The 25640-nt window shown below is 43.3% G+C and overlaps 1 protein-coding gene across 5 annotated transcripts in view; it reads right to left on the bottom strand.

Moving 5' to 3' along the window:
- TBC1D24 (TBC1 domain family member 24) overlaps positions 1–23366 on the bottom strand; it is a 38766-nt gene extending 15400 nt beyond the window's left edge. Inside the window, exons 1-3 of one of the 5 annotated variants that reach the window (XM_081169886.1) lie at positions 23169–23366; positions 6286–7320; positions 4275–4292 (exon numbers count right to left, since the gene is read on the bottom strand). In XM_081169886.1, coding sequence (XP_081026012.1) covers positions 4275–4292; positions 6286–7244 — 977 coding nt within the window. In that variant the 5' untranslated portion in view covers positions 7245–7320; positions 23169–23366. Of the gene's footprint in view, positions 1–4274; positions 4293–6285; positions 7321–23048; positions 23138–23168 lie in introns of those variants that run through there. The other 4 variants (XM_081169888.1, XM_081169889.1, XM_081169887.1 and 1 more) reach the window with 4 other exon arrangements.
- Between the last annotated feature and the right edge of the window lie 2274 nt (positions 23367–25640).

Here is a 25640-nt window from a genome sequence, read left to right as displayed (position 1 = left end):
TAACTGAGGATGGGGAAGAACATGCCATTCATATTCTATGTGAAGAACATGCCATTCATCCAATTTGGGCTGCAGGCAATAGTTCCACACTTAGTCACACCTTCATGTGTTGCATTCATTTTCTGTATTTGTGCATGGGCTGTAGGAAGCTCTTTTTGGTTAATGCCTTAATGCACTGAGCCATGCCCCTGATTGTCATCAGGCTACCTTAGGTGATTTCTTCCAACACTTTCCAGTACAATGTGCTTCTGTTGCTCCCAAGGTGAAAAAAATAAGGAGGAAGGAACTGGTGTTATACAGGCAATGATTAATTGACACGTGACAGCGCACACATGCATTGCCACAACCCAGAAGGGGCTGGAAAAAAGGCGGGAGGGTAACTGGCTTATGCGCACTCCGCCAACACGCGAGGGGGTCAGGAACATAACTTGTGCAAAGCAGTCATTGCCTGTACTAAGGGGAAGTCTGAGCAACAATGAAGACCCTAGGGGTAACAGGAGGGGTCAGGTAGGGAATCAGGATGTGAAGCCATCTGACTGTAAGGTTCAGGGAAGAAAAAAATTAGGGAGATTCAAGGGCCAGGGCTCACTGAGAGCAAGCCTGGGAGGAGATCTGGCTGTGAAAGAGGCTTGACATGTTCCAGAGCAATATGGGCCTAGGAACTTTTCCATCATTTATTTCAAAAGGCTCTCTGGAAAAAAGGAGAAGGCAAATGAAGGATAGTGTCATGAAATAATAAAAGCAGCAAGCAGAAAAAAGGAGTGCTGATAATACTATATATATATATATATATATATATATATATATATATATATATATATATATATATATATATTTGCTTTCGTAGATTTTCACGGGTACAGGAATGTAGGTTTTGGTGTCTTCGGGTGTCTTCCCGTGTAAGAGTTGGGGTGTCTAGGCGACGTTTCGACGAGGTCTCACTCGTCATCTTCAGGCTGGTGCTTTCGGCTTCTTGTTACTAGAACAGAGCAGGATCTCAGTGTTTGAGTTCCTATAAATACTGTTGAGGGGGTGTGGTGTATAGCCTCCAACGTTCTGGGCAGAGAGGAAGTTCCTAGGTTAATGTGCCTTTTCTTCTTTTGTTCATTAATTACTTGAGGGATATCTTGAGTGATTACTTGAGTGATATTCTGGGTACCACTTAGGAGGGTCATTAGGTGTGGATTAGTTGCTAAAGCTTTCGTGTCTTGACCTCTTGACCTTGTAAAGAGTTTTTCTGAGAAGATGGCTGTACTGCACTTAGTTGTGCTCTGGCTTGGCTTCGTGTATAGGGGCGAGCTGTGGTTTTGTGCCCTGTGCCAGCCAGATCTGTGTAGGGATTGCAGGGGGGTGCAGCATCCGGAGGTGCCACTATGGTTTGGCTACTGGATGGTGTCTGTAATTTATCTGTGGAGAGGGTCTGGGTTTGGGTCTGGTGTGGTTGATTGGAGATGGCGTTCTGTGTGCCTCTGGTTCTGGTGTCGGTTTTTGTGGGGAGGGCTAATTTCCAGATGTCTGGCAGGCGGGACGTGTCGTCACGCTTGTTCATGTTGTGAGGGTGTTTCTCTATCTCGATGGCTTCCATGATTATTCTCTTGTGGTGATGTTCCATGTTAAAGAGCAATTTGGAATCTGCAAAATTAATTTCGTGTCCTGTTTCTTTCATGTGTTGGTAAAGAGAGGAAGTTTTTTCTTCTTTTTTGACGGCATTCTTGTGTTCTGCGATACGTGCATTTATTCGTCTGTTTGTTTGTCCAATGTACGTGGCTGGGCAGACTTTGCAGGGTATTTCATAGACCCCTTGGTTTTCTAACTGGATTTTATCTTTTGGGTTTCTGAGGATATTGGCTATTTTTTGGTTGGTGCAAAAGGCTGTTTTGATATTGTGTTTATGGAGGATTTTGCTAATTTTATCTGTAGTGCCCTTGATATAAGGAAGGAGGGCCATGCCATTGTTTTCTTCTGTGTCTTGGTTTTTGGGGGGTGTTTCTTTTTCTCATCTCCAGAACCAAACGCCTGGCTGACAAAGACCACTTGACAACTGAGTTACAGAATCTCTCAAATGTGTTAATCGCCAACGGATACCAGCAAAACAGGGTTACGAAGCTAATCCAAAAAGAAACACCCCCCAAAAACCAAGACACAGAAGAAAACAATGGCATGGCCCTCCTTCCTTATATCAAGGGCACTACAGATAAAATTAGCAAAATCCTCCATAAACACAATATCAAAACAGCCTTTTGCACCAACCAAAAAATAGCCAATATCCTCAGAAACCCAAAAGATAAAATCCAGTTAGAAAACCAAGGGGTCTATGAAATACCCTGCAAAGTCTGCCCAGCCACGTACATTGGACAAACAAACAGACGAATAAATGCACGTATCGCAGAACACAAGAATGCCGTCAAAAAAGAAGAAAAAACTTCCTCTCTTTACCAACACATGAAAGAAACAGGACACGAAATTAATTTTGCAGATTCCAAATTGCTCTTTAACATGGAACATCACCACAAGAGAATAATCATGGAAGCCATCGAGATAGAGAAACACCCTCACAACATGAACAAGCGTGACGACACGTCCCGCCTGCCAGACATCTGGAAATTAGCCCTCCCCACAAAAACCGACACCAGAACCAGAGGCACACAGAACGCCATCTCCAATCAACCACACCAGACCCAAACCCAGACCCTCTCCACAGATAAATTACAGACACCATCCAGTAGCCAAACCATAGTGGCACCTCCGGATGCTGCACCCCCCTGCAATCCCTACACAGATCTGGCTGGCACAGGGCACAAAACCACAGCTCGCCCCTATACACGAAGCCAAGCCAGAGCACAACTAAGTGCAGTACAGCCATCTTCTCAGAAAAACTCTTTACAAGGTCAAGAGGTCAAGACACGAAAGCTTTAGCAACTAATCCACACCTAATGACCCTCCTAAGTGGTACCCAGAATATCACTCAAGTAATCACTCAAGATATCCCTCAAGTAATTAATGAACAAAAGAAGAAAAGGCACATTAACCTAGGAACTTCCTCTCTGCCCAGAACGTTGGAGGCTATACACCACACCCCCTCAACAGTATTTATAGGAACTCAAACACTGAGATCCTGCTCTGTTCTAGTAACAAGAAGCCGAAAGCACCAGCCTGAAGATGACGAGTGAGACCTCGTCGAAACGTCGCCTAGACACCCCAACTCTTACACGGGAAGACACCCGAAGACACCAAAACCTACATATATATATATATATATATATATATATATATATATATATATATATATATATAGTGTGTGTGTGTGTGTGTGTGTGTGTGCATGCGTGCACACACATGCACATATGTGAGAGACCAACCAGCATATGTATGAACCAATGAGAGCAGGGCAGAGGTGGTCAGAAGCAAGGAGATGGAATAAAATACAAGGAACACGTAAATGTATAGGCACTATATGGAGGGACTTTACACCCACCACATGTGCTTGTCTGAATGGCAGGGAGGAGGATGACTCTCATACAGCAACCTGGCCTTAGTCCTCAAACCACCCTCAGACATATAAGTGGCAACATACAACCCTGTCAGTAAGAGTAAGGTATTTTATGCCTATAACACTATCTGAAGAATTGCAGCCAATATGCCCTTATCATAGTTAAGTGGAATTTAGATACCAGATCATCTGAACACCTCCCTAGGCACAAAACTATCTTGGGCTGTACTACTAGGGCAGGCATCCCCAAACTTGGCCCTCCAGATGTTTTGGGACTACGATTCCCATCATCCCTGACTACTGGTCCTGATAGCTAGGGATTATGGGAGTTGTAGTCCCAAAACATCTGGAGGGCCGAGTTTGGGGATGCCTGTACTAGGGTTATTAACAATCTTTATCTATTCACCCAAAGCAACTTCATGTTTAACATTCTGCCTATCACTATATGGCTCAGAAGTTCTTTTAACAACAAACGACTAGTAGCCCCTACAGTATATTAGAATAGGCTTGTGTTTCACCAGTAAAATCCTCACGACAGTGCAGAGAAATAAGGCTGGACTAGAATGCAGACCTTGTACAACATACTTGACAGCAGGACTGTTGAAAGCTCTGGAAATACATTTGCGAATTGCAAACCCCCCCCCATCCCGCTTCCCCACCATCTGATACTGCAGTAAGTACTGGCATAACCAGCCAAGCATAAGCCGCGATAACAGCCATTAGGAAGTCAAGCCAAGGCAGAAGAGAAAAGCAAAGCGTGGCGTATTCAAATCTTGAAACCTACCTTTTTGGGGATGCAATGCTGCAAAGAGGAGGGGTGCAGCAGACAGGGAAATGACAGTATGAGACAAAAGAGAGAGAAATCAAGAAAAGTTCAGTAAATTAGAGCCTAGAGAAAAACTCAAGAATAAGATTTGAAGTCAAATGAACGAGATTAAAGAACAGATGGACACCCAACCATTGTATCACAGTTCTTCCTCCTCAATTCTCTTATCACATTTATCTTTCTATACAATGTCTCTTCACCTTACTGCTTATGACTTCTGAACTTGCCCTTCAACCTTCCCTTCTACTCTCACTCCTTATACGCAACTGGGCTCTGTTGTTGAGGTTTTCCTGTTTCGCACAATGTAGAAATTGGGTCTTTAGTGCTGTGGTACTTACCCTTTGACTTCATTTGATCTGATCTGGATTATTTAATTTCCATACCGCTTAATGTATTAAAAATATATCTAAGTGGTGTACAAAAAATGAAGCAACAACAGACAACTTAAACAAAATATTACAAAAATACAGAGTTAACATAAAAATGGAATCCCTTCCCCTTGGAAAATTGGACAGGTGCAGATTACATAATTTCAAAAACCAAACCATTTGCATGTGTGAAATGCTAAGAAATTATTTGTGAGACTGTTAACTGAGCTCCTTGAAGCTTTACATTTGGGTCACACAACCAGAACACATTTCCTCCAATCAAGTTTCTGTGATTACAGAATACTAGCTGTTTTCCGCTTATACAAAAGCACAACGTTCTCGTGCCTGTCAGCCACTGGTCTTGTGCTATTTCTACTAACGATAAATGGAATATTTAGAACACTGACCCAAATCTCTGAAATGTCAATGCTTCTGACAAGAATATAGAAACTTTAAGGCTTTCACAAACACTTGTCAGCTGAATAAGCCCCAACGGAACATCTTAAAGGGCTCTTTCATCAAAGATGCCTCGTGCACTTAACTCTGCCCAGTTTTAGTACTTTTAGCTGTAGCCCTTTCACCCCATTTCTCTTTAAGTTTGTCTTTATAGATTGTAAGCCAGTGTTCAAAATTAACTGGGCGCTCAGCACTTTTTGCTACTGGCGCAGGTCCATGATGCAGCCTTTCCACAGGCCACCCAAACGCAACTCACAGATCAGTTTAAAAACCTTTGCCTTAGTTCATAGTTAATACCAGTTCCATTTCCACTGTGTGTTTCTCTTTCTTGCATATTGGACAACTGAATTTCTGTAAGAGCAATCTACAGTCAAGAAATGTAGTTGAGGTCACAGAAATGTAGAATCACAGAATTGTAGTGTTGGAAGGGACCTGAGGGTCATCTAGTCCCACCCCCTGGGATGAATAGCCTTTCTTTGTGGTGACTGCAAGCCAGGTTTAAGGTGCCATTTGGTGTCTACCTTATCTATCTGAGTTTCTAACACTGTTGTAAGCTAGAGGTTCTGTGCCTGCTTAATATATCTTGTTTAATGATTTTAGCGGTTTCTATAAATATTACAATTGTTACATCTCACAGCAGGTTGTTTTTCACTCTACCAAATATCCACACCGCTTGTGCAATAGAATACACAATTATACCCTGACAGGAGTTCTATAATCTAGGTGGGGCATCAGAAAAGGCTTTCTCCTACTTCTCCCATTAGTAGTTGAGGCTTTGCAAATGCAGAGAAGACCCTCTTCAGATCTTAATGAAGGGGGCAAGTTCATATGGGAAGTCACAGTCTCTTATATTATTTTAAGACATAATCTATTTAGAGTTTTAAAAAACATGACTAGTGCTTTGAAAGAGCTCCACCACTATGGTCCTTGTGAAAAATTAAAGTTCTTTAAAAGCCCAATTATCAGAAGCTGAAAAAGCAAACATACGCATGTAATTATTCGGTTAAGTTGGTACAGTCTCTATACTTTTCCACTGAGCACCCACATTATTCTGCTTTTGCAACCATATCCACTTCCCATGTAAGTCAAGAGCATTACTAGAGGAGAGGGAAAGCCTCTCTGGAGTATGTATGAATCCCTTTTACCTCTTCTGTTTGACGGTTATGCCTTTCTGCTGAAGAGCCTTCTCATTGGCCATCTGCAAAAGCTGGATCTCCTTCCGTGAAAAGAGCCGAATCGCAAAAGCTTTCTCTAGCAGTTTCTCAGGAGACACTGACTTTGCAATATCCCTAACAAAAGCTCGGATGTCCTGCTGAACGTTGTCTGACTCCATAGTCTGCCCAACCCTGACTTTATGAAAGAACTTGAGAAGAGCTAGTGCAACACGGTATAGAACCTTGTAGCCCTCTACCAAGAATACATCAAAGACCCGTGCAACATATATCAGAGGCAGTTCTCCAAAAAGCCACCGTTGCCAGTCTGAATATACTTCTAGCACATCCTTGGAAACTGCTACCATCAGCTTGTGGGCCGCCTGACAGTATTTGTTAACCAGATCGCCAAAAGTCATGCAAGACGACTCAAAAGCCAAGAACGTCTGATCAATGAAGTGCTTGGAGGGATCGTTGCAGGCAAGGATGCGGCAGACCTTCTCAAAGCACTCTGCTTCATCCCTACTGTAATGGAGGAGAAGTGCTACCACTGAAGGCAGAGCTGGGCAGAATGATATGTCCGGGAACTGGCTTGCAATGCATGAAATTATCTTCCTGACTGCCCCAATGCCTTCTGCATTCAGGCAGTAAGTGGGAACAAGGCTGTTGTCCACAAATTCTGGAAGCGGAAGACTGCCGCTGTTACGTTTGCCAGCAATTTTCACCACAATGTCCCGGTAGACGTGGGCATCTGGAGTCACTGTGCGGCAAGGGATATCATTAATCAGTTTGTGGTACACTTTGGCTCTTAAAGAGTGGTTTTTGGCCCAATATCCCTGGCGAGCCAGTTGTTTCAGGTCCTGAAATTCTGTGCTGGTCAGTTCCTTTGCATCCTGGTCCTGGATTGTAGAATCCATTTTATCCCAGTCTATAAAGCGGCTATATTCACCCATAGCTATTAAGATAGTCTTCGCAGAATGACATAAAAGCAAGTATCTTATCTGGCCCTTGGAGCACTTTCACTTTTTCCTGGAAAAGAACAAAGCACACAACAGGTTACAGCTACTTTCGTGTCAAGAACACATAAATTGTTAATAGCTTGTCCTGCTATTGGCAGTGGAGTGCAAGTTCCAGACTGCCTGCAAAGGGGCTTCACTCAGGTAATCGATGGCTTATTACTTTTAAACTGATGTACCGTATTTTTCGCTCTATAAGACGCACCAGACCATAAGACGCAACTAGTTTTTGGAGGAGGAAAACAAGAAAAAAAATATTCTGAATCTCAGAAGCCAGAACAGCAAGAGGGATTGCTGTGCAATGAAAGCAGCAATCCCTCTTGCTGTTCTGGCTTCTGTGATAGCTGCGCAGCCTGCATTCGCTCCATAAGACGCACACACATTTCCCCTTACTTTTTAGGAAGGAAAAAGTGAGTCTTATAGAGCAAAAAATACAGTATTTCCCTCCTCAGTGGGTTAACCTTTTCTATCTGTGCAATACACTGTTCTGTGGCTGAAAACTGTAGTAAACTGAGCTGAAGAATACAGTGTGGTACCTCTGGTGAAGAATTTAATTCATTCCGGAGGTCCGTTCTTAACCTGAAACTGTTCTTAATCTAAGGTACCACTTTAGTTAATGGGGCCTCCTGCTGCCACCACGTGATTTCTGTTCTCACCCTGAAGTAAAGTTCTCAACCCGAGGTACTACTTCCGGGTTAGCGGAGTCTATAACCTGAAGCATCTGTAACCAGAAGCATTTGTAACCTGAGGTACCATTGTAATTTGCCTCAAACATTCCTTTCCAGCACATCTTATTTATATGGTACCAGAAAGCAGGGAAGTGGGGAGAAATTATACAGGACATCAGAAAATAAAGATGCAAATGTTACTGCCATATCAGAATCCTTTGTCTTTTGAGGAAGGAGTTGCCATAGGAGACTACATTATCAAGCTTTTTGGGAAATGCAATGGCTTCATGAGCATACTAGGTCATAGGCAGGAAAGGATTTTACTAGCTGTAGCCAAATAAAAACAGGAATCCTGTAGTACCTTAAAGCCTATTTAATTAATGCCATAATAAATTAGTCTTTCAAGTGCCACAGGACTCTGGTTCTTTTTGCTATAACGAACAGGGCTAATCCTCTGGAAGATACAGCCTAACAAGTCAGGTTAACATAGGCCTGTACAACACTTGGAAGAGCAGGAGTTCAACAACAAAGTCAGGGATGTACGTTCAACATGCACATAGTTAGTCTGTCTGTAGAATGGCAATAAATTGTTTAGTCCCAAAGTTTAAGCAGCAGCTTTCCAATAGGAAAGCAAATTTGCTTTTGTAAGCAGAGCTTTGGAAATTCAGTATTGGCTGTTGTATTAAGTGCTATGACAGACTTAATAAAAGACAAGTTAAGTGGTTCTCCATCACTTAAAAACCAGATAACTTTAAGAAATTAAGTGTCTATCAATATGTTTTCTATAACAGGTTACACTAATGCATGAAATACTGGTTCATGTGCCAAGAGTGGGTGTTGTCTCACTTCTGTTAAATTCTGAACCTTTGCCTACTCTAAGGAAAACATGCTTATAAATATTGCGTATAAATAGGCATGGCAATGAGGGCAAGTCCTTGTCCAGATAAATCAAGATCTTGGTTGAATATTAATCTGGATATCTGAGATTCCACATTAGTCTCAAAATTAGTATGGTGTCAGATCAAATGATATAGCCAATGTTAGTCCTACTCACAAGTAGACCGATTAAAATTTTGACCTAACTCAGGCACATTCATTTCAATTATTCTACTCTGATACAACCCATGTCTTTAGGAAGCCCTATGGAGATATGATTTGAAACTATATCAGGCACATGCAGAGAATCAGAACTGCATCACACATTACATGCAACACTCTATGGGTATACATAGACTATCACGTATAGGTTCTATATCAGGGATAGCTAATCTGTTGTCTTGCTGAATTACAACACCCCTATTACTGGCCATGCTGGCCAAGGCTGATGGTATTTGAATTCCAACTTCTAGAGGGCAACAGGTTAGCCACCTTTATAATACATGGTTAAAGGGTTACAAGTGGGAACTGTTGCAGCATAGAGTTCTTCTGTTTAGAATTCCAGCCAGCCATGCCCTTTTCCAGAACACTCCATTCTATTCCTCCCACCCACCCCCCAAATAGCGCAGCAGTATTTTTCAAAAATATCTCCTCACCCCTTAAATATTTTTTCCTTTTAAAAAAAATACTTCTACAAATCCAAGCCTGCCGATATCTCCCGCTCGCCAGAGTTGGTGCCATCTTGGCTATACAAGGATCCACATACAGAAGATGAGTTTACTATTAGTACAGTGGTGCCTCGCAAGACGAAAATAATCCGTTCCGCGAGTCTCTTCGTCTAGCGGTTTTTTCGTCTTGCGAAGCAACCCTATTAGCGGCTTAGCGCTATAGCGGCTATTAAAGGCTTAGCGGCTTAAAGGCTATTAGCGGCTTAGAAAAAGGGGGGAAGCGAAAAAATCGCAAGACTCGCAAGATGTTTTCGTCTTGCGAAGCAAGCCCATAGGGAAATTCGTCTTGCGAAGCGCATCGAAAAACGGAAAACCCTTTCGTCTAGCGGGTTTTTCGTCTTGCGAGGCATTCGTCTTGCGGGGCACCACTGTATACAGCTGCAATCAAAATTTCCTCTTTGGCAGAGTTCCTTTTTCTCCTGCTTCAGCATAAACAGATCAACCTGCTTATACCAGTGTTTCCCAACCGGTGTTCCGCGGCACACGAGTGTGCCGTGAGACATCGGCTGGTGTGCCGCGAGATGCCTGGAGGGAGGCGGGCGAGTCGGGCGGCGAGAGGCGGGGCGGAGGCGGCGAGGAGAGGCCGCGCCTCCTGCTGCTGCCTGGCGCTCCTCCTCGCAGCCGGCAGCGCTGCCTGGGCGCCTCCGTGCGACTCTGCCTCGCTGGGTTTGGTCTCCCAGCAGAGACGGGTCACACGCGCCCCTCCCTCCCTCCCTCAGCCTGCGCGGAGGGAGAGCCAGAGAGAGGCATCGCTCCTGCGCGGCGGGAGAGGGAGCAGCCGGAGCGATGCCCCAAACGAAGGCATGGGACCGGAGGGGAAATCCTCTCCGAGGAGGATTGAGCGCAGCTGAGAGAAGCCTTTCGAGGAGCTGCCGTGTCCCCTGGAAACCCCCTTCCCAGCTCTGCCTGCCTGCCTGCCTGCCTGCCCAAAGCTTGGAGGTTCCCCGGCAAAGGGGAGGGGAAAAACTTTCACTTTTGTGCGTCCCTCCCGGCGTGACGCTGCGCGCTGACGTCACGGGGCGGGGCTTTAATGGTGGTGTGCCGCGAGATTTTTTTTCAGTAAACAGGTGTGCCGTTGCCCAAAAACGTTTGGGAAACACTGGCTTATACATTCCAGTTAAGTATACAGGGTTTACAGCAGAGCGCATAGGTGAGAATCGCAGCTGTTGCCCTCGAACATTTATTTTTATCAGGCTTGAAAATAGCAGCCACCTTAAAGACAATTTATTTATGGCATGAGCTTCTGTACCTTTTGAAATCTCAGTGTCTGTGCTCTTCAAAATATATTCGTTTTTAAATATGCACAAAGAGTTTGACCAAAAAGCAGAACTGAGAAAAACAAAAGTAAAATCCCTGCAAACAAGAGACAGTTTGCATTTAATGGCAGAAGCCAGTTTCCAGTACTGCTGGTTACCAGCAGGTTCACTGTTTGCTGAGACTAGAAGCATCGCTGTTCTTTTTAAAAAGGGGCTGGGATTAGGAGGCAGAATGGGAAATAATTAGTATTTTAGTCCACTGTTATGGATTACCCAACAGGGATTAAGTGTTCCTGGTAAGGTTGTCTTGAGTCACATCCCTGATTTGGTCAGATTGCCAACTGCAGACTGCTGCCTCTTTAGTAGCAACTCTCCACAACACTTTTTGCAGAACTGTGAACCCCACAGCCCCTCTTCCAAGAAAAGCAAAAAACTATTTTCTATGAAGAAATCCAGGTGCTGTAACTCGATTAAATAATGCAACAACACTGGTGATTGTTTCATGTAAATTAATCTTGTTAGTCACAGGGAGGCACAAAGAACTATGATGCTCTGGTCTCTATCAGCCGTCAGATCTGAATGGATGGGAATCTGATCCTCTTCAACTGGCCTGTCTATACAGCTTAGCTGAGCCACTTATTTTATTAGTCTCAGAAAATCCTCTTCCTCTTGGCTTTTGAGACTGCATCAGTCACAGCACCACTTTCTGGTCTACCATTGCAACATTAAGGGCTAGAAATTTGCTGAGAAAGAAGTTGAGACTATTTCGTTGGATGAAACCAAGGTCCAGCTAGCCAGCATTCTCTTTTCTGTAGAAGTCTAATGTAAGCTTCCCAGAAAGATCTAAACAGCCCTGCTTCTAAGACAGCAATATTTGAGCTCTGTACATAGAAGTATCATTTAGCTATTAAAGTGTGTAGCTGTAGACTTAAACATTCGACCATGGCAGAATGGTCTGAGAAAAAGCCAGCATATGCACAAGCTTTTGAGCAACCTGCACACAAGCCCTTTGCTCTCACTTGACTCTTCCTGCTAATGTAAACAGACCAAGAAGGCTCAGTCCATCTTGCCTATTGCGTACAACCCAGGGACTATGGTTAATAGTTTCCAACTGAGTCAGGAAATAGAGTTTTTAAAGTAGCAAGCTACAGAAGAAGGGAAGAGGTGAAACCTTGATTTGTGCTCTTACCTGTAAGCCCAGTCACTTGCCTGGTAACTTATTATCGCTGTTAACCAAGTTTTTATAAAAAGTCAGATCCTTAATTCATTTTGGGTCATATACACCTCATGTAGGTGTGTGTATAAATGGCTAATAACTTTTGTGGATTTATTTGGAAGGGCAACATATCTTCTTTGGTTCGATTAAGAAGAGCAGACCATTTGGCATTCCCCCAGAGAGCTCAATCAGAGCTGTGTTGACATTTTATACAGTGAAGTATTTGCAACTTAAAGAAAGTAGGTACCTTTTATTAGTACAAAAATACTGTAGAAGTGAAAAAGGTTAACACCCCTTCTTCCTTAATTTCTGTATTAACTCTAACATTTCTTACCATTAATGCTACAAGGACACATATGGACACAAGGACACATTCACAAATATGGGACCAGATCCACAATACCACACAGATGCCCAAATCTTTGAAGTAATGCAATGAGCAGAATGAGTCTAATGGCACCTCACTTTATACAAACAGACTATTTCCAAGGGCTCCCATTCTTGTTTATACCAGCTCTTCCAGATTTCTAAACACACACACACACGGATGGTCAGCACTTGTTCAGCGATTATTTTTGTCAGTCTTGAATTGAGCAAGGGATGTTACTAGTGGACAAGTTAAGGTTTTAAAGTATCAATTTCATAGTATTTACACTGATGCCATTCCTTATGGGTACAGTGGTACCTCCGGTTAAGTACTTAATTTGTTCCAGAGGTCCGTACTTAACCTGAAGCACCACTTTAGCTAATGGGGCCTCCTGCTGCCGCAGGGCCGCCAGAGCACGATTTCTGTTCTCATCCTGAAGCAAAGTTCTTAACCCAAGGTACTATTTCTGGATTAGCAGAGTCTGTAACCTGAAGTGTATGTAACCTGAAGCGTATTTAACCCGAGGTACCACTGTGTTGCTGTATTTAGAAGAGGGAGCATTCTGCTAGGGAAAGGCTACTGTGGGGCCAGGATGACCAAGTTCCAAATTATTGTCATAAAGATTTTTTTTGTGGTGGTAAAGAAAAGCTCCAAGGGATTTGCAAAGCTTCAGTTTTCCTTAAACAGACATGCAGAAATCTAGACAAGTGCAGCAACAGGAAACATTAGATTTACTGAACAACAAGACATGCATTATTGGCAACAGAAACAATTCTTTCACCTCATAAAATGTCTACCTCAGTTCATCTATGAGCGTTAATGAAATACTGTTTCTGTAGTGGAATTGTCCAACACTGATGCACTGAGTTCAATGGATTGCCTTAATGAGGTTAAATGTAGTTCGATTATCTCCCTGTGAATTGCCTCAGGCTTTGTGTACATCAGCATCAGCTTCTCTCACCACTTAAACTGGGACTACAGGAATGTAGATCACAGTAACTCATGCTAACCTAGCCAGTGTTTCAGGTGACAATTGCTTCCTGATCTATTTTTCCTCTGAATGTATATACAGTGGTGCCTTGGTTCTCAAATGCCTTGGTTCCCAAACACCTGGAAGTGTTCCAATTTTTGAATGTTTTCTGGAAGCCGAACATCTGATGTGGCTGTCGGCTATTGTTTCTGGGGCGCCTGCACCAATCAGAAGCTGTGCCTTGGTTTTCGAACATTTCGGAAGTGAAACGGACTTTTGGAATGGATTAAGTTTGGTGCTTTTGCTTTTGCTATTTATTTTGTGGTTTTGTTTTTGAGGCTTTTTCGGTTATTTTGTTTTTGTGACTGTGTGGAACCCAGTTCAGCTACTGATTGATTGATTGATTGATTGTGTGATTGCGGAAATGGATAAAAGCCCCCCATCCAAACAATGACTATCATCAGAGCAGGTAAGAAAATATATTAATTTTAATTTTTATGATCTACAATACTGTCTTATTTATTTTACAGTACAGTACATTGATTACTGGTATGGCTTTCATTTTATGGATCAATGGTCTCATTAGATAGTAAAATTCATTTTAAATTGCTGTTTTAGGGGTTGTTTTTAAAAGTCTGGAACGGATTAATCCAATCTGCATTACTTTCTATGGGATAGTGTGCCTTGGTTTTGGAACGCTTTGGTTTTGGAATTGACTTCCGGAACGGATTAAGTTTGAGAACCAAGGTACTCCTGTATAACTGGTTCACACAACAAGACGATGTGACCATGTAGGCGGCTGCTGGAGAGGGCCTCATAGTCGCTTTGTTCCTCTGTGGTCCTTTTTGCTGCTGTATCATACTAAGACAAGGTGTCATCCAGATTGGGATTTGTGATTACATTTTCTGCACACTAATAATGAGTTGTTGCAAAGAACAAACCTTGGCTGAAACTCATGCTTAGTGGGGAGAATGCTTACCCACGAGTTCTCGTTTGGATGCAGTGTTCAAAACTTGCATTGTTCTAGGTGCATTTTGCAACAGGGAATTTCATTAGTGCAAGCAGTTTTTGAGCTCTGGGTGCAGAACTGCACCTAAGATTTTAGATTAAAACTGCAGAGTGGAAGGAAAGGAGGACCTTTTTCTGCTTCCCCAATTCCAGCTACTCTCTGAAGACTGGAGATGAGACCTTCTTAAGACTATTACGGGGGTTGGCAGGGGAGGGACTAGACCATGTGAAAAATGAGCATAATATTTTAGCTGCAGTTCATTCATTTTCAGTTTTGTATTCTTGTTATAAAAAGTGCGCCTAGACATTCCATTGTTGTGCTCATAACCTAGGTTTAAGGTGCCATTTAGCTCCTAGCTTTCATATCTCTGTTTCTAACACTATTTGGATGACACACTAAGCCAAACCTTGGCTTAGCTTGGTGTGGCAGCAAGAAAGACCAAGGAAGAGCAAAGTTTGTGTGAGGTCCTCTCTGGGAGCCAGCATGTTCACACGGCTAAGCCAACAAGTGTGTTGTGTGAATCAGGCCAGTGTTATTGCAAGGAGAAAGGCAACTGAAGCACTTTCTTTGATAACAATAACATATAAATGAATCCAACAATTACTTCATTTTTTGAAAAAGCCCAAATACCAACATTTCTAGATCAAACACAATCAAGAGCATAGATCACAACATAGTGAGGAACAGTCATCCAAGCACAGTAGCTACTTGTGCTACCTCCTCCACTTAGGGATTATTTCTGAAGACAGATGAAATTACATTTTTCTGTTGTGGGTATGAGAATTAGAGGTAGGGTAGGGAGCACACATGCCCATTGTGGACTATCAGAACTCAAGTGTCTTCCTCCATTCTGAGAGAACTCAGCTGCCCTGGAAATCAGACCCTAGGAGCAAAACAATCTGAAAACCATGTTACTAATAAATGTAGTAAAATAAAAAGCAAAATTGTGTGACTGGCAGATGTGGCATGCCACACCTAACCCCTCTCTCTGCCTTCTATGAAGAGTTCATGAATCAAGTCCTTTAACCACACAGCTAACTCAAGAGCAGCAAATAGAGTGGTGTTAAAAACCTGCATTAAGATTCTTCAACTCTTTGTAATGAATGTTAGAGATTACAACATGCATTTAATTACAGCTGGCTGTGCAAAACCACCAGGAGCTAAATAGTTCTCCAGAGACCCAGACAAATAATTGGTATTGAGGAAAGAGAAGGTTTTGTGACTAAGGGAAAGATGAAATGGCATTTCCAAAAACCATTCAGCATTGCTTGAGCAGCACAGATGTGATATAAATACCACCCAATCATAAGGAGAAGTGCTGTTAAGAAACAGAAGGATTCAAACATCAGCAGTTTCTTTGGCTTCCTGATGAACCCTGTGTAAAGCTTACATATCCAAAAGCAATAAAAATGGCATAATAGTCACAATAGCCTTGGAACAGCGCTCAGTACTTCACTATTATCTTGTGCCTATTTAGTTACCTGATTAAATATATCACACAAGACCATCTTTGATATGTCAGCAACCAGTCCATCTAGCACATATATATTTCATAGTTGCATATAACAGATACTACAGGAAAAGAGCTTTTAACAGTTGTAAACTATCACCTCATCTGTCTCCTGAGAAATCTCTATGTGGGACAAGAAGCTACAGTTAGAACTGGATATGGAACAACTGATTGGTTCAAAATTGGGAAAGGAGTATGACAAGGCTGTATATTGTCTCCCTGCTTATTTACCGTATTTTTCGCACCATAGGGCGCACCGGACCATAGGGCGCACCTAGTTTTGGGAGGCGGAAAACAAGAAAAAATTATTCTGAACCCCAGAAGCCAGAACAGCAAGAGGGATCTGGATTCTGGGATACCGTGTGGCTGTTCTGGCTTCTGGGGTAACCCCGCCAAGCCTCTTCAGGGCAGCGGGATGAAGGCTCCCCCTGCCCAAAGAGGCTGCGCAGGGTTAAAGCAGAAGCCAGGACAGACGCATCGCTGAAGGGGCACTGTGCCTTCTCTCTCTCTGTGCAGCGCCCCTCCTTCACAGGAAAGGTGCTGCGCAGAGAGGGAGAAGGCACAGCACCCTTCAGCGAAGCTGGAGAAGGAACAGAAGGAGACCCTTCTGTTCCTCCTTCGGCTTCCAGGACAGGTGCGTCGCTGCGATGCGGGAGGAGGAACCGAAGGAGTCCCTTCCATTCCTCCTCCGGCTTCGCATGACAGGCGAGTCGCTTAAGGGGCGCTGCGCCTTCTCTCTCTCTCTCTCTCTGCGCAGCGCCTCTGCTTCACAGGAGAGGCGCTGCGCAGAGAGGGAGAAGGCGCAGCGCCCTTCAGCGAAGCGGGAGGAGGAACAGAAGGAGACCCTTCTGTTCCTCCTCGGGCTTCGCTTGATAGGCGCGTTGCTCAAGGGGCACTGCGCCTTCTCTCTCTCTCTCTGCGCAGCGCCTCTCCTTCACAGGAGAGGCGCTGCGCAGAGAGGGAAAAGGCGCAGCACCCATCAGCGAAGCTGAACAGAAGGAGACCCTTCTGTTCCTCCTCCAGCTTCCAGGACAGGCGCGTCGCCGCAAAGCCAAGGAGCCTGCATTCGCTCCATAGGACGCACACACATTTCCCCTTCATTTTTGGAGGGGAAAAAGTGCGTCCTATAGAGCGAAAAATACGGTAACTTATATGCAGAATTCATCATGCAAAAGGCTGGACTGGATGAATCCCAATCCAGAATTAAGATTGCCGAAAGAATATCAACAACCTCAGATATGCAGATGACACAACTTTGATGGCAGAAAGTGAGGAGGAATTAAAGAACCTATTAATGAGGGTGAAAGGAGAGCACAAAATATGTTCTGAAGCTCAACATAAAAAAAAACTAAGATCATGGCCACTGGTCCCATCACCTCCTGGCAAATAGGGGAAGAAATGGAGGCAGTGAGAGAAGAGTAGAGGTGTTTTGTTAGTTACTGAAAAATGTTCTCTTCTGTATTTTAAAAGGATAAACATCTCGGCATATTCACCTGTAAAATTTATGCTTAGATCTCATTTAAAACATGCATGCTGCCATCTTGCATAATTTTTTTGAAGAACTCACTTGGATAATTTTGCACCCTCACTGTCCAAAAATCAGTGTGAAAGAGAACTTGACCAAAAGACCAGGTGAATGGTTATTCATTAGATTCCCTTCTTCAGATTAGTTCACAGAAGTGATTAGCTTTATGTACAAGAGGTCTGAAAGCAATTTCCCTAGTAAGTTAAGGGCTTTGTTAGAATGTGCAGTATGACTATTGATCTGTCCAGTTGTATTCCATTTTCTTCCATGAGTTCATTTATAAATTGACAATAGTGCCCTGAATAGACTTCAGGAGATAAAACCTACGCCGCCTTGTTTTTTACCAGCCCCTCAGGGCCATAAGATAAGGCCAAGCACTGGAAATGTGGACGCTTACAACTATGACCTTGCTTGTGCTCTGCATATTCACAGTAATCCAAGCAGAGTATGCGTGGGCAATAATCACACACTAACGAGCACTTGTGTAGTATAGTGACTAAGAGCACAAACTAGAAGTCCTGTTCAAATCTCAATCTATTCATGAACTCACTGAATGCAGGCAAACTACCACTGCTTATTCCCAGTTTGTGAAAATATTTATGTTTTCTTGGGTTGGTTCTCAAACTCTGTGAAAGCATCCACAGATTAAGTGAATCGCTGCGATGAAATCTAGTTTGTAAAGCAAACACAGAAGGGAGAAGAGTGCATGAGCCCAAGGCTTGTACTTGTAAGAAACCATTATTTTGGTTACATCTGAAGTGGGCAAAGACTTTGAATTTCAGCTCACCGCATTTCATGAACCAACACCAACCTACAGAAGTCAACAGAAACCCTTGACTTTGTGAAAGAAATTTAAGAAGCCACAATTGAGGACCATCAAGATGGATGCAACTCTACAACCTGTCTGACTTAATTCTGCATAGAAAGCTCCAAGCCTGTAAACAATGTGAATGAAATACATTCTGTTGTTTTTTTAAAAAAGGAGTAAACCAGAGTTACTCAGGTGAAGATCTATTTGTGTGGATGCAGGGTGGTTTCTATTCAGTTCAGAAGTAAAAAGTTAACTAGGTGTGATGGAGGAACACAGATGAAAATGCCACTCCAGGTAACTGGGGGTCACGAGGAGCAGGGGGCAGATTTACTCTTCATTCCAGTGCTGACCTTGTACAACCTTTTCTCCCATACAAGACAGTAGTTGTCATTCACTCATGAAGTGGGGATGGGGGCACAAATGAAATGCTGCAGAGGGAAAGTCCAGCCACCTTCAAATGGGACTGAATGTGGGGAGTCAACATTTTTTTTGCGTGAAAAATATTGCAGAATCTCTGTGCGCCCCAGTCTCTGCAGTAGGCAAGTCTATCTCTATGCACACAGCACTGCTTACAATGATGGGCACTTAGACAAATAAGTCACTTCAATCAGATATACAGTTGAGGTGGAAAAAATACTTGGCTTCCTTACACCTGGCATTGGGTTCACCAGTGTCTGGAGTAGGTTGTAGAGTTGCATGAAAGATCGATCTGCTTCTTTCATAAACAGTTAATTTGAAGAAAAACCTAATTTGCTGCTTGTAAACTGAGTTTCTCACAGACTGCAACCGACCACCCACAAAAAATCTGCTTGGTAGACTGTTTTTCTGTACCATTAAGAACAAACAGGTGGAAAGACTAGGACAAGAGCCAAGAATTCAACAACAGCAAAAAGGAAAATATAGAGATGTGGAAAAGGATGCAAGAAGTAAGTGCCTCTGATAACATAGAAACATTAGTCTAAATGTAAAGGTGCAATCTGTCTAAATTTGTTCTTAAAATCCCCAAAAGAAAAGAAATAAGAGGGGATGTATGAAGGGGAAGACTACTGGGAGTTGGATGTTGGTAGTATGCTATTACTATTATTTTTGTGGGCTTCTGCACAAATGTTGTTAAGCAGTAAGAGACAATGCATGCAGAAATGTCTCCAAAATAATGCTACAGAATAATATATAGCAGGCCTGCTCACAGCAACGCCTACAAAAATATGTAGTTTTGTGCAAGCCTTAAAAAAGAAAACATGCTTGGCAGTTAGCATCAAGCATATTTTCCTCAATCTGATGAAATTATATGATCAAAGCAATTTGAAAACGGATGAGGAAATTCTGCTTAGTAACAAGGACATATTTATTGTGTTCTGTCATAACCAAAGCTATTACCACTCCCTGCCCCTCATGTCCTGAAAATGATTTTTTACAGGTTCCTTTTTGCCTCCCAGATTCCCTTCTAATTTTATCCTCTATTTCCCCATAAGAGTCCCAAACCAATTTCCTCTCCTCCCTGTTTCTCTCACTTAAGTTGCCAGCTGTGTACCCCCCTTCCAGCCTAATATGTTTTAAAATGATTCTGTTTTCTTAGCTGTACCTCCAGCTTATAAAAATATACCGGTAAATGTTAAAAGTGGTCAGTTGCTGATAAGTCAACAGTCACCCACCATACTGGGCCAGCCCACATCCACAAGTTCAGGTGTCACTTGGGGTTAGTAAACACTGCAACCTCCTTCTTGCCTCTGTGACTCTTAAAAAGAGATACTGTGATTAGGTCCTGCATGTGCAGTAAAAACAATGTCCAGTTTATTTAGGTTGTGCACAAACACACTGATTTTTACCATACCCAAAAAACAAAAACAAAAAACACCCTTTTTAAAAAGTGATGATTTGGAGCTTACTATACATACATTATGTAAGGCTGCCATGTAAGGCTACTCTTTACAAAATGGGCAGAGGCTAATTCAAGCATGTTCTCACTGAAATGAAATACAGTTTGCTTAGATATGTAAATAACTGTGGTGCAGGTTTTCAAAATCACAATCACAGTCATAGTCAGTTTTTTTCTGGGGTTGTTTAGAAGGTGGGTTTTCCCCTCACTTTAGTTATCAGCATCAGTTCCAAGAGCCCAGCAGCGCCAACAATAAGGCTGCCAAGTGTTTCAGGATTCAAAACTTGTGATCTTATGAAATATGACGTAAGATCTTAAAAAAACCATCAATACATCTCTATTTGCTGTAAAAAAAACAACAACCCCACAGGTTCCCAGTGTGGGAAAAGAAAACCAGATAAAACTATAGCATGCACTTGGAAATAAAAGTTACTACTACTGCAGTGACTGCTCGAAGAAAGGGAAGTGTGAATGCCGCCAAGATTGCTCAATTACCAATTAAATTCAGGGCTGGAAAAAAATCCTTTCCCCCACCCTACAGATATAGGCAGATTCAGAAGTCATGAGAAAAAATGGCCTAATTGATAACTCATGGTTGGAATCAGTCTAATTAATTACAAATTCATGAATGTTTTGGAAAACATTTTCAGGGGAACATGCATTCTGAAGCGATACAGCAAACATCTTAAGTCATTTCAAAATCTTAGGCCTGAGAGATACAGGCTTTTTTAAATATAATCCATAGTGCAAAGAGTATTAGGGCAAGTTTTTTTGTTTATTTAACCTATAGGATATTGGCAATTTCAAGTTGAACAGTTTAGTGCATGAGATTCATGCATCACATGATTAAGAAAAACATAAACAGGCACTTAAACATGCCTTTAAACCTAGTTTATTGTGTTTATACAACAACCACTCTGTAACTACGAACAATTCAGGCTGCTTGCAGTATCAACATCCATTCTAGAGGTAGCAACTGCTTCACTTTAGGTCAGGCTTGCCCCTCCAGATGTTTTGGGACTACAACTCCCTTCATCCCTACCTAACAGGACCAGTGGTCAGGGATGATGGGAACTGTAGTCCCAAAACATCTGGAGGGCCGAGTTTGGGGCTGCCTGCTTTAGAGCCTCAGCATCTGATTCCAGTTACATATTTCCCAAACTAGCAACGCCCCCCACATCAGATAAGCACCATTACACCCCTAATGTCACCAACCATATTTTACGGCCAGAGGGTGGGTAGAAATTTCAGTGCTCACTCTGGAAAACACACGGCTAGTCAAAAGAGAAGGTAGAGGATATAGCAAGGATGCCAATTATGTGGGTTAAGTTGTGTAAACAGATCCTCTATATACTTATGTATTTGGGGAGTCCCCCCATATCAGTGGGGCTTATTTCCAGGAGGACACCCTTCCCCTCATGCTGCAGAACCTCTTTTTTGCATTCGCCTGGAAATTCAGTGTTTTAAATGTCCCATGTCAATCTTTAGGAATCAAGATTTTGTTTTTCCATCTGCAGGAATGCAAGCTGGGCCTCTAATTCAGCCCTCAATCGCCTATGGGTGGCATTCAGCTGAGTTTTACTCAGAACAGATCCACTGAAATTCAAGGCCTTAACTTAGTTAATGTTTATTAATTTCAGTGGCACTTAGTTGAACATCACCCAATACTTGTACATAACTTTGTTTCAATGGTTTTTTAAAAATTATCTCATCATTATCAGATTTCTTCATACCCTGGCCTTCATGTAATGGGCTAGGATGCAACACGGGGTTGTAGCCCAACCTCAAGCAGGTGCCCCAGTTGAACCACTTTTCTTGTATCTTTGGATTTCATTTCATTTTTAAAAGAGAAGGCAAAGGGGTGCAGCAGAAATGTGGAGGTTAAGGAGAAAGGAGGTCAGTAGAGATGAAAACAACAGAAAACAGGACATTACTACATCAGGAAGAGCTTTCTAACAGTAAGAACTGTTCAACAAACAGTGAAACAAACTCCTATGAGAGGTGATGGACTCTCCTTCCTTGGAGGTTTTTAAGCAGAGCTTGGATGGCCATGTACTTGAGATTCCGGCATTGCAAGGGGTTGGACTAAATGATCCCCAGAGTCACTTCCAACTCAAGGATAACAATACTAGTCTTATCCAGTGCTGCAGGTTGGGGATAAAATGGTGGGTCTGGAGTGTGAAAGGGATGAATACTTCTGCTTTCTTCCACACAATTACAAGCAACCCAATGTCTAGAAGAAAAGCTGCTGGGATTCACATCATTTGGGGAGCTTTTCTATATTTAAAAAAAGATCACTTGCCCTTAATAACCCACCTTATTCCTCCACGGAGTTCAAAGCAACACACACTGTTCTCTCCCCACACCCCTTTTATCCTAACAACCACCCCGTGCAGCAGGTTAAGGCTGAGAATCTGTCACTGACCCCAATGTCACCTAGTATGCTATGGGGCTGAGTGGGGTCAATCAGACCAGGAACTCCCGAATTCTACCATGACACCGTATTCACTGCACGCCACACACACAGACCCCAAATGCAGACGCACAGCGGGCTCCTTGGCGGTGGCACTCTGCTCATGCTCAAGGGCACTGCCCCCTTTTGTGTAAACTATTCCACACACTCCACAAATCCATTTCTGGAAACTGGGACGGGGGAAAAGGATGAAAAACAGAAGAGGACTCCGGCTTGAAAGGAAACCCTGCAAGTGAGGAGACACCCCGCTCAGCCCGCCCTTCCAGGGTATTCCTGTATTTCTCCCACAGTAGCTGCTCTCCACAAAAATACCTCGCCCCCCCCCAACGCTAAAACGGCCGTCTCCACCTTGCTTTTGCTCCCAGCCCCCTCTCCCGGCAAAAGGTGTGGGTCGGAGGCGCCCCCCGCAGGCTGAGTGCGCTCTCGCGCCCTCCCTCCACGCCCGGCCCCTCTTACCTCTGGCCCCACTTCAGGTACCAGCTCGTAAGACCCAGCCCGCGCAGGCGCACTTTTATACCATTCTATCACCCTCTCCTTCCTCTCGCTCGCCCCCCCCCCCGCGTTTTCTCTACTCACCAACCTCACAGTTCATCCATGTACACACCTCCTACGGGAGCCCTTGCGGCGGCCGCGAACGGAGCAGATTATAAATAGCGGCTCGAGGCGCATGCGTAGTAAGGGCGTCTCGGAGCTTACGGCCGCGCACGAGACTTTTCGGCGCAGGAGGAGAAACCTTGGCGCGTGCTCCCGTGGCGTGCGTGCGTGCACGCTCCGCTCCTGCATCGCGCGCTCGCAGGCTGCGGCGTTATTCTGTCTGTATTTTCCTTTCCCCCGCCTTTTCCCTTTCCTCGTGCACGGGGATGGCCAGGAGGGGGGCGTGGCTTATACATTTTTAAGGAGCTCCGTAGCTCACAGCTGTTGCTCAGAGGGCGCGGTGAAGGCCCGTTGAAAATATCCCTGCAGTGTTAGCTGTGTTTACTCTGTTATTTTTTATCTCCTCAGATGTATCTTAGTTGCATCTTTTTTAGTTTTTATGTCTCCTTATAGGGCCTATACCTAAAAGGCGATGTATCTTAGGGTTTTTTTAAAAAAACAACAACACTTGATTATACACGTTGACATGTGGAAAACAACTATAATTGCAAAAAAAATGTGAAAGCATATACAGTATCTTGAAATTTATGATTCCAAAACACCACAAGTAACAGTGAAGTCCATATTTCTAAACATGTAATTGGTTGCTCATTACATGGCCTTCTATAATATGCAAAGGTAAACATCATTTTGTCAATCCAATCTGAAACAGATGGTGTGCTATATCCCACATATACCCATTTTACCAGCAGTGAAATTTGCCACTACTTCTATATCATGTAAAATTATGTTTTGGCCCCAAAGTAATATTTTAGGCTCTAGTGACAGTAATCACACATATTCATCATTCATAAATTTAAATATGACTGCATCATAACCAGCTGGAATGGCCGCAGAGGAGCCAAAATGGCAGTTGGACCATTGCTGAATGTCTTCCCCCTCAGACACAACCAGGTGGAAATGGCTGCAAGTCAACCCTCAATCCCAAATTGTGACCATTACACAAAACCATTCCCTAGTTTTTCCCTCCCCTCCCTCTGTAGTTTATCCCATTGCCCATCTTAGACTGTGGGCAGTTGGGGGGATTTGCCCGCCAAGAACTGCGTCAGTCGGCCGGGCTTCACCCTGCATGGGCGGACAGGCAGCCCAGCCCAGCACAGTGCAGCCCCACTTGGCTCTAGTGGGGTGTGTGTGCTCCAACAGTGTTGGCAGTTTGCCTGCCCCCGGGCACTGGCAACCCATGCTACACCACTGATGCTGTGCTGAGAATGTTTCATTCCTGCTGCATTCCAGAATACTTTCCAATGACTATGGATAGTTGTACAGTATTTTAAACACTAAGTTAGTAGAAAGCTTGCAAAGATGGCTTCTCATTTGAATGTGGTATACATAACAACATTCACAGTGCAATCCTAAGAATGGGCTGGGAGCCTATCTATACAATCCATTTAAAGCAGCACCATACCACTTTAAATAGTCATGGCTTCCCCCAAAGAATCCTGGGAGCTGTAGCTTGTTCAGGGTGCTGAGAGTTGTAAGGAGGCACTCATTCCCCTTACAGAAGTAGAATTTTCAGAGTGGTTTTACAATCAGTCCTGCTTGCGGGGGACTCCTGAAACCGTATCTCTGGGTGGGGTTTCCCAATAACTCTCAGCACTCTGAACAAACTACAGTTCCCAGGATTATTTAGTGGAGACCATGGCTGTTTAAAGTCATACGATACTGCTTTAAATGTGTAGTGCAGGTTGTTGTTGTTTAGTCGTTTAGTTGTGTCCGACTCTTCGAGACCCCATGGACCAGAGCATGCCAGGCACTCCTGTCTTCCACTGCCTCCCGCAGTTTGTAGTGCAGGTAGCAGGACTTATTTCCAGGTGAAGATTGTAGCCTCAGTGATTCGAGGTCAAACACTGAGAATGTGAGACCCCTTGTGGAGATAAGAAGGAACTACCTACTAGTGCTTGGAGAACGATGGCATACATATCTTAATAGTGTTTAAAATAGCATTAGCCTATAAGGAGAAAACAAAACTGATCCACCTGCCACAATGAAGTGGTTATTAAAATGATGGGGACACATGATCAAAGTTAATTACAGATCCAAGTTAACAACATGCTGCAAGGAAGTGGAGTTTGAAGGTTTTTAAGCACCCAGGGCCGATTTACCCCTCCTAGAGTCTGTCTCTTCTTTAAGGAATGGAAGTTCTTAAATAAGATCTTAAAGAGGCAGGGACCTGGTTTGGATCCTAGCACACCTTCTCCTTTCTGACATTTTCCTGTAAGCACATTGCCTTCTCTGGGAAGTTGACATGGGTATGTGGAAACAGGGTAGCTGTTCATTGCTATTGCTTCTTGCTATGGAAAGCCTGAAAACTTCAGCAGTGGTAACATCAGTGATGCATCAGAAAAGACCCGAGATTGGTTCATGCTGAACTGGGGAAGGACAGAGTTTTAAACA

Source organism: Podarcis bocagei (genome assembly GCF_964188305.1).
Source record: "Podarcis bocagei genome assembly, chromosome: 14".
NCBI classification, from domain to species: domain Eukaryota; kingdom Metazoa; phylum Chordata; class Lepidosauria; order Squamata; family Lacertidae; genus Podarcis; species Podarcis bocagei.
Note: the sequence above shows the minus strand (reverse complement) of the source record. Positions and strands in the feature narration are given on the sequence as shown.